The sequence below is a fragment of the Spermophilus citellus genome, assembly GCF_964194105.1.
Source record: "Spermophilus citellus genome assembly, chromosome: 18".
Lineage (NCBI taxonomy): Eukaryota > Metazoa > Chordata > Mammalia > Rodentia > Sciuridae > Spermophilus > Spermophilus citellus.
In genome coordinates this window covers 66,516,224-66,531,467 of record NC_138200.1, presented here as the reverse complement: position 1 = coordinate 66,531,467, position 15,244 = coordinate 66,516,224, and the positions used below count along the sequence as shown (strand labels likewise).

Below are 15,244 nucleotides of genomic sequence, written 5' to 3'. Positions count from 1 at the left end.
TTACAGGTGTAGGCCACTGTACCCATCAATAATATATGCTCTTAAAGAAGCAGCATGTTCCACTGTCTCAGCTCTTAGAATCCCCTTTGCCAATGCAATCCTCTTCTGTCCTCTTGAGCAAACAGCATGGGGAGGCAAATAGCACCTCTAAGTCCCACGAGCTGAAGATAACCCCCCTTCTTTGATGAATCTTGGCTAACTCACTGATGTCTGAATTTCCCTGTGAAATGACAAGTTGTGGCCTCTTTAAGGAGATTACCCCTCTGAGGGCCTATTCAAGTCTCAAGAAGACACCCACCCCCCAAACATACACACTCACCGCCATGCTATGGGAGAGCTGCTCTGCTGCCAGACTAAGGCTGTAGTGCTGCGCCTCCAGCCGCCGGCACTGTGACTGTAACACCTGACGCTCCAGGTTTTGCTCTGCAAAGACAAGACGTGGCAATGCAACAACATGCAGGGACCACATGTCTTCCTGGCCCAGCAGCAACTAGCCTCTCTCCAGTGCAGGTAGATGAGGCCTCTCCTGGGGACCACTGTGCCTGCTGCCTTTGACTGTACAAATTAAGTCAAATCATCCAACAGGATGATAAAAGATCTTGAATCAAAAGGCAGTTTAGGAAGACAGTAGGGGAGAGTAAGTCTTTGTTTTTGAAAGCTGCATCTTAAAAGCCAGATTTTAAAAGGCAAGCTGCCCAATTTCAAGAACAATTTTGATAGCATTTAACAAACCAAAATCCCAATCCCAAAAGTACTGATAGTCCAATTCAAGGAGTGTACAACATCGGGGGTGGGGATAACATGGAAAACATTAACCTGACAACGTACATCATCAACTCAGCAAACTTAAATGGAATGCTTCTAAAATTTCACCAACAGGAGTCTACTAATGCCTCAGCAATAGAGGTCCTAGTCATTGACAAGAAAATCAGAAATATGAAAACTCAAAAGGAAAGAACCCCACTTATCATTTGCAAAAGGTCTGTTCATCTATGATTGCTACCTAGGACTTAGCTTTTTCACTAAGTGAACCTAAAACTAAATCCAATAAAAGAAAACTGGTCATGGATACGCATTTTAAACCATAGTTGTATAAACAAGATGCTAATTATCCCTAAATCTGTAAATTCAATGCAACTGAAAATCATGACAGGATGTTTTTTTGGGGATGGGGGTATAATGTAACAAGATGATCCTAAAATTCAGGGGAGGGAGCCAAGGAAGGGCTGAAACCAGCTGAGCAATAAGCTCAGAGTCAGAGAGGTGCTAAGCTAGGGCCCAACTTAAAACACCCAGACAGATCTGCCTCCATACACACAGGTGAATCCCAGGCACGAGAAAGCAACACTTGAGGGACGCAAGAACATCTCATAGAAGAGCACCCTCACAGCCCTGGGTTAGGGAAATAACTCCAAACAAGTAATTGGAAATGACTGATATGACATAACTGATTTTTTTTTTTTTTTTTTTTTTGTATGACTACTGGAGACTGAACCCAAGACCTCCAGCATGCCAAGCAAGTGTTCTACCATTACGTTAATCCCCAACCCTATTAATTTTGTTATTTTGAGACAGGGTCTCACTAAGGTGCCTGGCTCACTTCGAACTTGTGATACTCCTATTTCAGCCTCCTAGGTTGGTATCATAGGAACATGTCAATGCAGTGTGCTTTTTTTGACTTGTTTATGAGTTACACAGTGCTGGAGGTTAAACCCAGGGCCTCATGCATGCTAGGCAAGCGGTACGCCTCTGTGCCACACCCTAGCCCCTGCAATCCCACCTTAACATTACTTACGGCATAGCAATCTACAACACTGGGCAATAAACAGGTGGCAAACAGTGGTACCTGAGATTTGCTAGCCATGCTGGCACAGGCTGATGGATACCCAAGCATTCCCACTGTTCCCCTATGAGGTCTTTGTGGACATTCTGAGGAAGAGGCAGTAAGAAGTGGTGTGCTATAAGCACAATGGCAGTGACCTAGTCTGGGATTTGTGAGCCTGAGCCCCCGAAGGGCTGGAGTGTGCACTCCTAGTTGAGAGCAAAGCGGCCTGGGTTGTGCCAGACTTGGAAAGCCTTGGGCAGAATCGAGAAATGAACCTCGGAGTAGAGTTAGCTTAAAACACAGCCATCATCCATGACACTCCTTTCAGAGGTCCCATCATGCCTCTCAGGGACACAATCACAGGCATGGTGACCAGGTTGGCTACTGGGACTTGGCACACTAGGTGACAGCCCAAGGAGAAAGGCCCATGTCTACGCTGTCGTGCTGAGTAACAGGTGCCACACCCAGCCAATGCTCTCGTAATTCACCGTGCCCAGGGGCTGGGGCACTGCTCAGCTACCAGGTAGGTGCCTGACATGTGCAGAGGTCTGAGTTCTAGCCCAGTAGCTTCCATGCCCAAACCCCCAAACTGCCCCTGCGAGAATGGCCTCAGCTTTGGGCATGAGGAATTACCAGTGCCAGAGGCAGGAACCTGAGGAAATTCACCTTCTGGGACCTTCATCTAGTTACCCAGAAAAAGCTCCAGCACTGACTCCAAAGCAGCCCCTGAAGCTGCTATAGGTGCTGTGGCTTCTTCCCCCAGAGCCTGTACCTTCTACGTGTTCCTGGTAAGCTTCAAAAATCGCCTCGATCCCTTGCCACTTGCGCCTGGGGGCCTCCTCCTCCTCCTCCTCCTCTTCACCGTCATCCTCACCATCGTCCTCCTCCTCTGAGTCTGGGTCCATCTCCTGTGTGGAAGGGCCCCTCCTCCCAGGTGGGAGCTCCTGTTGCCCGTTATGCTGGGGCAGGGGGACCCGACTGGAGGACTGCAGCTCAGGAATGTTGTAGTGGACGGATGTGTCGATCTTGTGGTTCTGCTCTGCAGACAGCACAGCCACACTCCCTGGGGAAGATAAACCAGGCGACTCAAGGAAGGGTCTCCAGAGGCTTTGCCCTACCTTTGGTGCAGAGTCGTACCTGCAGGCAGATTAAAGATAAAGCACGGAGAGCTCAAGGTGGCTCCTTACAGGAAGATGGGACTCCTGCGTGACCTTGGGCAAGTCCATTAGTTTGAATTTCTTTGCCCTCAGTAAATGCAGCTCCTCCTCCCTTGAAGGGCATGAGCATTTCAGTCCCTGGGCACGGCACAGCACCAGCACCCCCTGTGGCATGCATGGCCCTGCTGCCTCTGGGTGCTGGCACAGTCAATAGCCTGGCATGGCAGGATGAAGAAGCAGGTGAATAAAACAAGGCAGGAAAAACTATCCCAGGACCACAGAGAAGTGTGTAAGGTGTGGCTGGAAGGAGCAGGAGGGTGGTTCAAAGTTTGTAAAAACCATCTCAAAAAAGAGTAGGGACCCATCTGCCTCTTGTAAAAAATTTATCCTGAAAAATGGTTCTTCCTAATAAATTCATGATGAGAATCCAGTAACACACTCCCTAATTTTTGTGGAGTTGTTCCCCCAACCTTCAGTGCTGGGGATGGAATCCAAAGTCTCATACATGCTGGGCACGTGTGCTACCACTAAGCTGGCCCCTCGCCCTGGGGAGTCTTTTAATCACTGCACAACCCACTACCCAGAGTTCCTTGCTTCCTGGGGCCTGATTCATCTCTGCTGACAGTGTGAACTCGGGTGGAAGATCCAGCTCTGTGTCAGAGCTGGATGTCTGTTAGTTCAGCTTTAAAGGCATGAAGCACTAAACACCTAAACAAGATCTGGCATAAGGAGTGACTGGCTACTGCCGTTCACATTCATCTCATGCCCAATAGTTGCTTGTTGAAGATTTTTTTTTTCTTTTTGGTGCTAGGAATTGAACAAAGAGGGCACTTTGCTATTGGGCCACATCCCCAGCCCTTTTTACTTTTTGAGACAGAGTCTCGCACTTGTGGTCCTCTTGTCCCAAGTCACAGGGATTACAGGCCTGCACCATCACACCCACTGTTGAGGATTTTTAAAAATGTCGAGTTTTAGGGGCTGGGGAATGTGGCTCAAGCGGTAGCGCGCTCGCCTGGCATGCGTGCGGCCCGGGTTTGATTCTCAGCACCATATACAAAGATGTTGTGTCCGCCGAGAACTAAAAAATAAATATTAAAATTCTCTCTCTTTCTCTCTCTCCCTCTCTCACTCTCTTTAAAAAAAGAATATTAAAAAAAATGTCGAGTTTTGATTAACTGGAAATTACATGCAGTAATCCCTGTTCTCCGACCTTCAATGACTCCCATCAAATTTAAGAGGGTGTGGGACCAGGAAAACAGTGCTGTCGCTACACACTTGCTGGGTCTCACGGAATGAGCACAGGCACACTGGTGCCTCATCAAAGGACCAGAGGGGCCACTCTATTGTAGAAGACACAACAGCTCACGTGCCCTTACTCATGGCATTACCTGCTCTATGACCTGGGAGTGTGGTCCACAGATCAGCTGCATTAGGTTTGCCTGGGGGTGTGTTAGAAATGGAGTCCTGGGTCCTGCTCTAGACCCCTGCCTGCTGAGATCCCCAGGTGCCTGATGGGCACTGAAGTTTGAGAGTGCACGCACATGGCTGTGCTGAGCAGCTGGTGTGCAAAGACATTAAGCAGCTGCTAACTCATCCTGGGAGCAGAGTGGGACGGGCAGCCTCATTACCTTTATGCTTCTGCAGGGCCTTCTGGGTGGACTGCAGCACCGACTCATGGAACTGATGCGCAAACTCTTCTGCCATGAAGGGCTCCCACGGCTTGCTCTTCCCGTTGATGCTGTGGGACAATGGCACAGGAATGTCCTTGGGTGCAGCACCCCGGATGTAATGAAGCATGCTCAGGTTCTTCTTGCCCCCAGGGGCCTCGCTCAGCCTGGCCTTCTCACCGCTGGTAGGAGCTGGCTCCTGGACTCTTGATAGCTCTTGGGGCCGCAGCTGTTCTAGTCTCCCAGTCTCCGCGGCCTTTGGGATGTCGGACAAAGAGGCAGCGACCCCAACAGGCTTATCCACCTCCAGAGAAGCTGGCTGTGGGGCTGGTTCTTTGAGAGACAGAAAATGAGGGTAGGTTAAGAGCTGCAAGTTAACCAGCTGAGCGTCTAGCACGCAGACCCTGGTCTCTAGGAGCTTATGTTCACCAAAGACCTAGTGCAAAAAGCCAAGACTTGGGGACACTGAATTAAAATTGTTGTGTACGCGGATAAGGTCTGAAGACACGGAATGCTTAGAGGCAGGTCCATCTGGGAACAGTGCCTCCAGAGAGCATCTGGGAAGAAACAGATCGGAAGGAAGAAGCAAGTCACTTCTGGTCCCGAAAAGGTAGGGAGTCGTTTAGTCCAGCTGGATAGAAAGAGCACCCGAGCAGCAGAGCTAAGAGGACTGCACTGTGAGGCTTTCTGCTTCCTTCGCTGCACAGAGGCACAGTCAGACTTGAGGAAGGAGGTGAGAGCAGGTGCTGGCGTGGTGGGTGCAGACAGGCTCAGGCCTCAGGCCCACCCACGATGACCACCAGGTGGCTCTATGGCAGCAGGCACCCTCCCTCGGCTCTGTGCCCAGCTGTGAACTCATACTGTATCTGCAGACCTGCACACTGTGTGCAAAACACGAACTATACAAGAGAGACGGAGAGAAGGTGGAGAAAAGCGCTGTCTCCAGCAGGTCAGGTCTACGACGAAGATGACCTGAGGGTCACCTCTGACCCTGGGCAGCCCATAGTTCCAGCTGGTGGTAGGTGGGGCTGTCCTTCCCTTACCGCTCAAGGAGACGGCAGGACTGTCCCTCGGAGAGTTTGTCAACGAGTCTGCCACTGCTGACAGTGCCCTCTGCTTCACGGCATGGAGCATTTCAACAAGCCTCTCTTTGTCTGTGAGAAAAGCAGCCCGAGGTTACCGAGGCAGCCGTCCTCTGAGCGGGAAGGAGGGTGGGAGTCTAGCCCCACTGTGATTGGCAGGGCGAGCCCCTCAAACTAAGAAGAACTGAGAACAAGTGCCATGAGACGGAGCCTCTGTCTACACGCGGGCCAGGTTCCTGGGCTCCCACCGCACGTCTCAGATGTGCTCCAGACCGCTGTGGCACTCTTTAAGAGACAAGGAGATGGCCCCTGTGAAAGGAGACACTCTGGGGCACAGTGCCCCTTCCGGTATATGTCTGTGCTTCAGCGCCACCCCAGAATCACAGCCATTTCCTGAAAAGGAATGCAGACCCCAACAAGTTCCACCCCACAGGTCCTGTTTCAGCGGCACTTCCTGCCAGCTGTGAAACCGAAGAGGCCGCGGTGCTGATGCTTCCTCTAGAAATTCAGCCAGGTGAAAAGATGGTTTTTGCAAACAAAACTAGACATGTTTCCAGGGATTTGTGTTGGCAATCAACCTGTCACTAACCCTTAAAGGGAAAGCAGAGCGCAACCTGCTGTTACAATGGGAACAAACTGCTACATCTCAGGAAAGGAACATGCTGAGGCAAATAACGGGACCCTGAGGCCCTCTTTGCTTTCCCTTGACTTTCTTAGCACCAGGCTAGTGTGTCAGGCAAGCCGAGGAAGCGGAAGAGCTAAGGAAGTGCCGCAGCACACCGTCTCTCCTGCACGATGGCTTTGAGCCCAGAGGGTCTTTCCCAACATGGCCAGACCCATCTGGAAGCATCTTTCAGGGCAAGCTGTCTGCTCAGCATGTGTTGGCTGTACCTGGTGGCTACAGGCCATCCCTCTACCTCCCTCTCCAGGCCTCCTGCCATCAGAACACAAAGCCCAGAAGATCTTAGCGGCCCACCCAAAGGAAGAGCGCCTGCAGTTTGCAAGCCCAGAGTGCCTGATGAATGGAGGGCAGCATCTCCCACACTCCCAGGTGGAGTCCCTGAAGTGCTGTGCCTTCTCAGGCGCTAGAGGATGGAGAGGTGCCAGGGCAGCGTCAGCTCCAGATAGGCTGCACATGCAGGAGGACCACTAGGACTTCATGTCCATGCAGGATGCAACCAGAAGAAATGGGCTCAAGTGGGGAGCAGCCCTGGTGAGCCTGCTTCAGAAGCACATGCCCCCTGGGAGCCACATCTGCCCACCCACGCAGGCGTGAGGCCGTACCTTTCCTCTTCTCGGCACTGATGTGAGTCAGGTTGAAGATGGTCAGGAACTTCCTCTTCTCCTCAAAGTTGGGACTGTTGTTCATCTCATCGGGGCTGTAGCGGGTAGACAGTGCCAGTCTCGGCGAAGGCGTCTGCCGCTTACTCTGAATTGCCGGGGGTGAGGGGCTCCTCTCTCTCAGCATCCGTCGCCGCTTCCTCCGCTTCTGGGCCACCAGTTCCTCCTTCTGCTGTTGGGTGGTCAAGCCAAAAAGTTGCAAAAACTCTAGCTTCTGGATTGGGAAAGAAAACAAATCAGTTGGAAATCACTGCAGTGGTCTGTTCTCGCTGTCCCGGGGTCCCCCTCTGGGGTCCTCCAATCTGCTGTGGCCAACTCGGTGCCAGCGACGATGGACTGGGGGATTCAAGACTAAGAGCCCAGCCCCGAGCATGCCCCAGAGGTGAGGAGGCCACTACCTCGGAGGACGTGTCCAGTTTGAGGGGGGGCTGCTCGGCTACGCAGCGGAGGTGGGCTCTGACCTCCTCCTCGTCGCTCTCGTCATAGGACTCATCGAGGTCGTAGTAGTACCCTGGTGGCAGAAGGCTGCACTCAGTCAAGGAAAGACCAGCCACCAGGCCACCTGCAGGTCTCTTGGAGAACCCCTAAAATCAGTTCCTTCCCACCCCACTGGCCACCTGCACTAAGAACAGCAGTTGCCCAGTTGGCCTGGGACCAAGTGACTAGGCAGACAATACCCTCTGGCAGGTGCCGAGGGTGCACACGTGCTCCCTCCTACTGTGACCACCCGGCCTCCCCCTGGGAGGCAGAGCCCTGCTCCATGGTCACAGGATTGCTGGCCTTCTCTTTTGCAAGATGATGGGGAAGAAAAACCTCAGTTGGGCCCCAAATCTAACTTAGATGAGCAACCCAGTAAGACGCTGCTGCACTCTGGCTGTCCCAGAGCCTTGCAGCCAGGCCTCTTCCCTGCTTTCCCCAGCTCTCTGGCAGCTCAGTGAGCTGCTAGCCGAGCTTCCTGTACCAGCAGAACAGTTAGGAAGTGCCCAGCTCTTGGCCTAGCAGGGGCAGCGCCAGCTGTGTTCTGCACTCTCTGGCCACCTGTCTACAATTGACACCAACCCTGTACTTAGAGCCCTGCTGGGCCCAGGTCTGGCCTGTCACCAGCTTCTTCCCCTGTTAATGCTGCACTATTAATATTTAACACCACTTCATCAGTCTCCACACACCACTTATCAATCCTGTGTGTCTGCAGCACCATCCTACACGCAGGCTTCAATTTACCCATTTGGGACAGTGTGCACCACGGCAAGATAGGGGGTGGGGGGCCCGGGCCTGTCTCCCCGGTGGGGGTATCAGGTGCAGTATAAAGGTCTACAAATTTGCCACCTGAAGCCTATTAACACTCCTGCACCGGGAGCAGGGTGAGCTGGCACTAGGAGCCCTCATTCTGCTAAATTCCAATTCTCAAGCAGGCTGGGTCCCAGGGGGCTGCACCTTTTTCCTGCGCCTCCCGCCGCCGCCGCTCCTCCAGATCTAGCTTGCTGACCAGCCTCCGGCGCTGCTGTAGGAACTCGTCATAGATGTAGGAAGGGTCAGGGCCCCTGGGTGTTGGATGCCGGTAAGGTGAGCCAGGCTTCAAAGGCCCACTGAGCTCCCCGAAGGAGGCTGCCTGGGGGAGGGAGGCTCGCTGCTGGCCCAGGATGGTCTGCGTGGACTTCTCGAGCTCAGCAAGAAAGGGCCCAGGCCCTGGGGGGAAGGCCTGGGGCTCCAGGCTTCCTGCCTCCCTTGGTGGAGGCTGGTACTTGTCCAGGGGGGCAGTCTCACGCTTCCGGGGCTCCTCAGCCTTCTCTGGGCAGTAGACACGCTCCACCTTCACCAGCGGCACAGCAGCCTGGCGGCTGGGCTCAAATGCAGCTGGGTGGCTGTGCAGAGTGTGGCTCTCAGCCCGCCGCGTCTCCAAGGCCGTGTCCATCATGGACACTGGGTTCCAGAGGGCCGTGGGCACGGTGTGGTGCTGGGGCTTCGGGGAGATGAGAGGAGGAGGCCCACCAAAGTGCTGTGGAGGGTCGCGGCTGCCCTGCTCATGACGGTTTGGTCCTGGCCTGTGGAGACAGCAGTTGAACCCATCAGCCACTCACGCTGCCCACTGGCCCCTAAGGTCCCCGTGGGGCTCCCTTGAGAAATGGGTAGGAGGGAAAGGAAGAAGGATGTCGCTTGTGTGCCACATCCCAGGGCTGGGGTTTCAAGTCCTCCATTCTGAAAACCGAGGCAGGCGTGTACAGACCTGCCTTGAGAGGACACGGAGGCTCAGGCCTGGGATCCTGTCTGCTGTACAGACACCCACGAACACGGGCCTCATCCTGCACTTTACCGGTAAATTCATCCCTCAGTGAGATGTGGGCCTGCCTCGGGCTTCTCCTCCAAGCAATGGGCAGGTAGCAGAGGGTGGGTCAGCCCTCTGTGCAGGGGCCGTGTCTGTCTGCCCAGCCTAGAGCCAGAACAATAACGAGGGAGCCATGCCCATGAGGTGGGGGCCCAGCTGCTGCCCGGCCCCCTGGTGGTCCCCATCTGAACTGCAGTGGCTCCTACCTGGGCAGGAGGGTGGTGGGGATCTTAAAGCAGAGGACCTTCCTGTAGACAAGAAGCTTTTCACATGGTTATCATTAAATGTTTCCCCTCCGCATGTAAAAGGAGTCATTTCATGAACGGCTATTTTGAATGTGTACCTATCTTCCAAAGCTTTCTTAAGACACCTAAGATGTTTGAATCCATGCTGCCCACTGGTCTAGGTCAAGGGTTGCAGGGAAGAAAAGGGCAGAGGCCAGGGTCTCAGTCCTCCCTCCCCACCCAGCTGGGGATCTGTGTAACAGGGCCATCATGGCTGCCCCTTGTGATACAGTCCCGGTAGTGACCCCCCCAAGCAGTGGACATGGAGACCACCACCAAGAAACCATATCCACAGGAGAACAGCAAAGCAATAAAACCGTTAGTTAGAATAAATATTTCACACACCAGGGCCAAACACTGAACGGTTTTCCAGCTGGGAGCACAAGAACCCAGTCAGAACATCAAATTCATGATGCCATAGGGCCACGAGTACAGCCAGGCAGAGGGCCTCAGTGCCCCAGTGGCTCCCCAATGGGAAGCACGTGTGTAGACCAAGCCCTGAGAGCCCTGAGTGCCAGGGAGGCTGGATGTGGCTGGTGGACACTCTTGGGTCTCAGTGTGAGGCAGATCTGCAAGTCAGAGGGCAGCTCCCTGAGTAGACAGGGCTGATGCAGAGGGACAGTCTCTACCAAGGGGGACCCCATTGCAGCTGTGCTGAGTAGACAGGGGGCCAGGCCTAATGCCCTCCCAGTCACCCGGATTAGCCCAGATAATCCCCTTGCTGCCCTGCTCAACAACAGAGCAGGGAGGGAGGGAGAGAGGGAGGGAGGGAGTGGAGATTGGAGCGGCAGGGTGCAGACACTGCAGTGTCTTATGGCAGACAGCACCACAGCTGCTGAGGGCTGCAAGATGCTCAGGGATCTTCCCGCCTACCCTCCTTGTGCTGAGGAAAGAGAACAGAAGCTGTGTCCCTGGGAGGCACAAAAGGCTTGGCTCTTCAGAATGGGAACATGATGCCCACGCAAGTAGGGACAGGGAGGTCTAGGGGGCGCTGGTGACCAGCTTACAAGGCCAGTAGGGGCCTGATGACAGGCACAGGTCTCCTAAGAAATTCTAAGAGGGTTTAAAAATAAGGGATCTCTTTTTCATTTTAAGCAATAAAGCACATCTTTTCCTTAAATAAAAATTAAAGGCAGTCCCCATCTCATGGGGAAAATGAAAGCTGAAAAGAAGGAGAGAGTGGAGAAAACAGGGATTTTAGTACATAACGCTCCTCCCTTGCCATCTTCTGGTGCTATAAATGGTGTACCAGGGCTGCCCCTGGCTGCGTGTGAGGGAGCCTGGTGCTGGACCTGAGCTGGGTGGCTCTGCCCACAGTGCTCCTGAGCTGGCTGTGGCCTCAACTTCCTCGCCCGAAAAGGGAATGGGGTGAGGCCTGGAACCGGCAGAAGCAGGCACCTCTGCAGGGTGCTGGGCTAACCCCAGGTGCCCCCTCACGGAGGTCCCCACGCCCGCCCTGCCCCACCTGCTGTCCCACCTGGTGCTGTCGGGCCGGTGCTCCGCCTCTGTGGGCACAGGGGGCCGGCCCATGTCCAGGTGCTGCTCCAGCACCTGCTGCCGGAACTCGGACACCTGTGACTGCCGGTCTTCCTTCTCCTGCCGTAGCCGCCGCTGCCGTGCCAGCCACTTCTCCTCCTCGTTGGTGCGCTGGATCAGCAGGGCCGTGGCAGCACTGCTCCCCGGCAGAGAGAAGATGCCGTGGTTGGAGATGAGGCTGGGCACGGTGTGGTGTGGGGTAGGTACTGGGTGCAAGGGGTGCTGCACAGGCTTGGGCGCCTGCAGGCCCATGTCCTTCAGCTTCTCTGTGGGGAGAAATGCCGTCACAGCAGGGTCCTGGTGCCCCCATCCCTTCTCACTGCCTTTCAATGGACTCTTCCCACACCCTCACGGGAGCTCTCTGGAAGCACATCTTGTCCGAGAGCAGCATGCTCGGTGGCCCGCCAGCCCATTTGTACTGGTGCAAGCAGAGCCATTATTAAAAGCTATTTAATTTAAAAAAATCAACAACTTTCAATGAAATAAATTAAATTCAACACAAGGCTGGGGCTCATCACTTCCACGCTCTCGGGGCTACCCATCTACCTCTCCTGTACTGGGTGCCACCACGCATCTCCAAACTCTGCTCACCAACATGACCCCATGGCTTGAAACCAGTCACGCTGGGAGTATTGGTGCCCCAGCAATTGGCTCTTCCCTGCAGTGCCAGGTGTGCCCATGACCCTCGGTCCCTCCCCCTGCTGACAGCCCGGGTACCTGCTCGGGTGGGGGTCAGCTGCTCCGAGGGCTTGACTCGCTCTTCGGCCGTGTGGCCCCGGAGCCCGTGCAGCTCAGCCACAGGCAGGAAGGCCGGCTCCAGCGCCTTGGCAGTCAGCAGCTCCTTCTCCCGTGCCCGCTGCTCCCGCTGGCGCTCCAGCTCCCGCTCCCGCTCCTTCTCCCGCTCGCGCTCCAGCTCCTTCTCCCGCTCTCGCTCCTTCTCGCGTTCACGCTCACGCTCCTTCTCCCGCTCCCGGTCAGCCTCTCGCTCTCGCTCCCGCTCTCTCTCCCGACGCAGCTCCTCGTCCATCTGTAGCCTGTGGGGCAAGCAGAGAGGGCTCAGGGACCCTGGAGAGGACGACCCGGGGCAGCCCACCACAGGAATCCCAACAGGGAGAGCCGGCTCTCCTCTCGTTAGGGCAAGAAGAACCTCAGACCCAGAGTCCCACGAGACCCAAACGCCCTCAAGGCCCTTGGCCTGCCGGGTGCACCGCCAAGAGTGGAGAACTTCGAACAGGCCCGTCGCCACCCCATTGAGCAGGTAAAGAAGCTCATCACCAAAGGCCAGGAGCCTACCAGACTCCAGCCAGTGCTTCCCTCCCCTTGCTGTCCAGGAGTAAGCGGACCCCACCGCCCGCAGCCCAGGACAAAGCTCACCTCTCTGCACTCAGGCTGGACATTCGCTCAGAGTGCAGTGCTGCAAGGGACGAGTGGGCAAGCTCGGGCGGGTAGCGGACCCCAGAGAGGTGCAGGTGCACAGCCGATGGGTGCAGCGGGGGCAGGGAACTGGGGGCGGGGATGGGGTAGAACGGGGACCTCAGGGCCGATAGGCAATAGGAGTCGTCCATCCTGCATGAAAAGAAGGGACGGGGCGGGGGCGGGGCTACTGTCACTCACAGGAAAGGCAAGCGTACCTAGCATGTGCAAAGTCCCAGTCAATAGGTGCTGCTTGGCTAGGTACGTCCACCTGTCTAGGCACGTTCCATGTGGCAAACTAGTAATAGGTGCAGGCCATGTCTTAAGGGCTGTCCACTTCTGATGACACCTATCATGCCAGGTTCAGGGGGTTGCCATCCTGAACAAGAATGCTACATGGCTTTCTCCAGGGCCTGTCACTTGCAAAGGCACCCTGCACACACCACACTCACAGCTACCAGCTGCTGTGGCTACCAGGAAGTAGCTGCCCAGGCCACGGGGCCTCCCTCCTAAAGGAAATGCCCGATGGTAGTTAGGGGTTGGCTGGGACCTGGGGAAGGACATAGGGGCTGCCCCAGGCTTTCCTTGGGAGCGTGGCCCCAGGGCCCAAGAGACACCTCCCACCAGGTTGCACTTTGCAGAGAACAGAGCAGTCGGTGCCAGAGCCCAGGCGGGGGTGGCTCACCTGAAGGCCGGGTGGGGGAAAGGGTGCGGGGCCAGGTAGCTGGGGTGGTAGTAGGCAGCGGCTGGGTCCAGGCTAAGAGGGGGTAGGGAGGACATGCGCAGATCCTCAGCAGTGTGGTAGGGCCGGAAGCTTCTCAGGTAGTCCTCGGTCACAGTGCTGGGCGGCACCACGTGGTGCACGGGCCGCTGGAGGCTGTAGGGACAGCAGGCAGGCAAGCCGACGGGTGAAGGAGGCCTTCCAGCTGGGAAATGCTGGGCTCCCATCTCAGGCAGCAGCTCGGCAGGGAGGGCAGGGCACAGATGCCCATCACCCCTGCTCTGGGCACAGTCCTGCCTCTCAGCAGTATGACAGAGGCCTGCAGGTCCCTTAAGGTCCTCACCAGTGGGTATGGCTACAACCCCCAGTCTGGAGGGACTCCGCAGCAGGGCTGGAGTGAGTTAACAGTCTCGGTGTGGAACGGACACAGGCACAGATGGGGCCTGCTCCTGGGGCAGGGCCAGCCACAGAGGCCAGCGACCATCTGGCGGCTCAGGCTTAGCCTCAGCTGGTGCAGGCTCCAGGCGGCCCAAGCACGGCCAGCCAAAGCCTGCCTCAGGGACCCGGAGACACTGCCCTCCCCAGTCCTTCCCATGGCCCCAGCACTTACTTGAGTGGGGGGAAGCGGGAGTCCTGCACAACAGAGCTTGGGGACAGGCCAAAGGGGTAGGGTGTGCTGAGCAAGTGGGAGGGGATGGCGGGCCCCCCCGCCTTCTCCTGGGGCAGTGGCGGCTCCACAATGAGGCGCTCCCGACCACTGCTGCTGCTCCTTGAGGTGGCATCCTGCAGGACAGAGCCAGGGTCAGTACCAGGGAGCCTGCGTCAAGGCCCCAGGGCATATGGCCAGCAGAGCCATCTCTGGCCATGCCTGGGCTTCTTCAGACTGTGGAAATGCCCCAGGTTCAGCTTGTGTTCTAGAAACATCCTTTCCAGGAGCTTTACTACCAGAAAAGCAGCACATGGTGTGCTGGGGTCACTCCTCACTGTGGCCTTGGCACCACAGGCTCAGCACCTCAGGAAGAGAGCCTGCACCCAGTCATGAAATGAGAGGAGGTGGCAGCTCCAGAGCCTGCTCCCCGACCTGGTCCCCCAGACAAAGAAGGGGTTCTACATGAACTGCCCCCCATAGTAGCATCCAGCCCATGAGAGGTCCTGCCTGTCCTTGTCATCTGTTACCACTGGCACGCCCCCCCCCCCCAAGGCCCTTGCTTCACACCCGCACAACTCCTGGCCAGCAAACCAGGCTGACAGCGGACATGCTCCCTGGGCAGACGTCAGCTCTGCCACTCTGAGCCACAGCAATGGGAAGCTGGGGTCAGGGCCCTGCGATTGGCTCCTTGCTGCACCAGCAGGAATAGGTGCTGAGCCTGTCACCTGCCCTGGAGCCTGACCAGCTGACCCCTCCCGGTGCCACTCTCCTCTGTCCAGAGGCCAGGCTGGCACGGCGCACCACAGCCCAGCCAGCCCCTGCGCAGACAGGGAGGCCCCTCCTACCCTCTACCTTCCCAGCACGCGCTCTCCACAGGACAGTCAGTGACAACTAATTGAAGGAGACAGGTCGCTGATTGGAATTTTTAATGAGTAGCAACATCTGCTCCTTTCTCTGTGCCTGGCAGGCCCTCGGCTCCCTGCAGGGCTCCTGCCCGTTCGTGACCTCTGACCTGCCCTCCCAGAAGGGGCGTTCATGCAGGTCTCCAGGCTGGGACACACTCGGCTGCCCCGTGCCAGCCGCAGGATCCTCCAGCTGCCTGAGGTACAGCAGGGTGGGCTCCCACCTGGACTTAGGAGCAGGCTCCTGTCTGGTCCCCGACTGCTGTGCCTCAGTTCCCCCACTGTCACATGCCAGTCAGCCCAGCCTGGTGTAGCGTGGTTGGCCACAGAGGTGGACAGGATGC

At 56.1% G+C, this 15,244-nt stretch overlaps 2 protein-coding genes across 11 annotated transcripts in view; both read right to left on the bottom strand.

Annotated features, from left to right (window-relative positions):
• The window catches only part of GSE1 (Gse1 coiled-coil protein), a 298,010-nt gene that overhangs the window by 3,202 nt on the left and 279,564 nt on the right, over positions 1-15,244 (bottom strand). For 8 of the 10 annotated variants that reach the window (XM_081273128.1, XM_081273132.1, XM_081273133.1 and 5 more), the window contains 12 exons: positions 13,960-14,132; positions 13,314-13,505; positions 12,590-12,781; positions 11,933-12,249; positions 11,157-11,481; positions 8,507-9,114; positions 7,471-7,583; positions 7,016-7,286; positions 5,693-5,803; positions 4,611-4,982; positions 2,598-2,888; positions 320-423 (listed from right to left, as the gene is read on the bottom strand). In XM_081273128.1, the coding sequence (XP_081129254.1) occupies positions 320-423; positions 2,598-2,888; positions 4,611-4,982; positions 5,693-5,803; positions 7,016-7,286; positions 7,471-7,583; positions 8,507-9,114; positions 11,157-11,481; positions 11,933-12,249; positions 12,590-12,781; positions 13,314-13,505; positions 13,960-14,132 (3,069 nt within the window). The remainder of the gene's footprint in view (positions 1-319; positions 424-2,597; positions 2,889-4,610; positions 4,983-5,692; positions 5,804-7,015; positions 7,287-7,470; positions 7,584-8,506; positions 9,115-11,156; positions 11,482-11,932; positions 12,250-12,589; positions 12,782-13,313; positions 13,506-13,959; positions 14,133-15,244) is intronic. The other 2 variants (XM_081273130.1, XM_081273131.1) reach the window with 2 other exon arrangements.
• The window catches only part of COX4I1 (cytochrome c oxidase subunit 4I1), a 327,664-nt gene that overhangs the window by 99,397 nt on the left and 213,023 nt on the right, over positions 1-15,244 (bottom strand). The gene's annotated exons all lie outside the window — the stretch shown is intronic.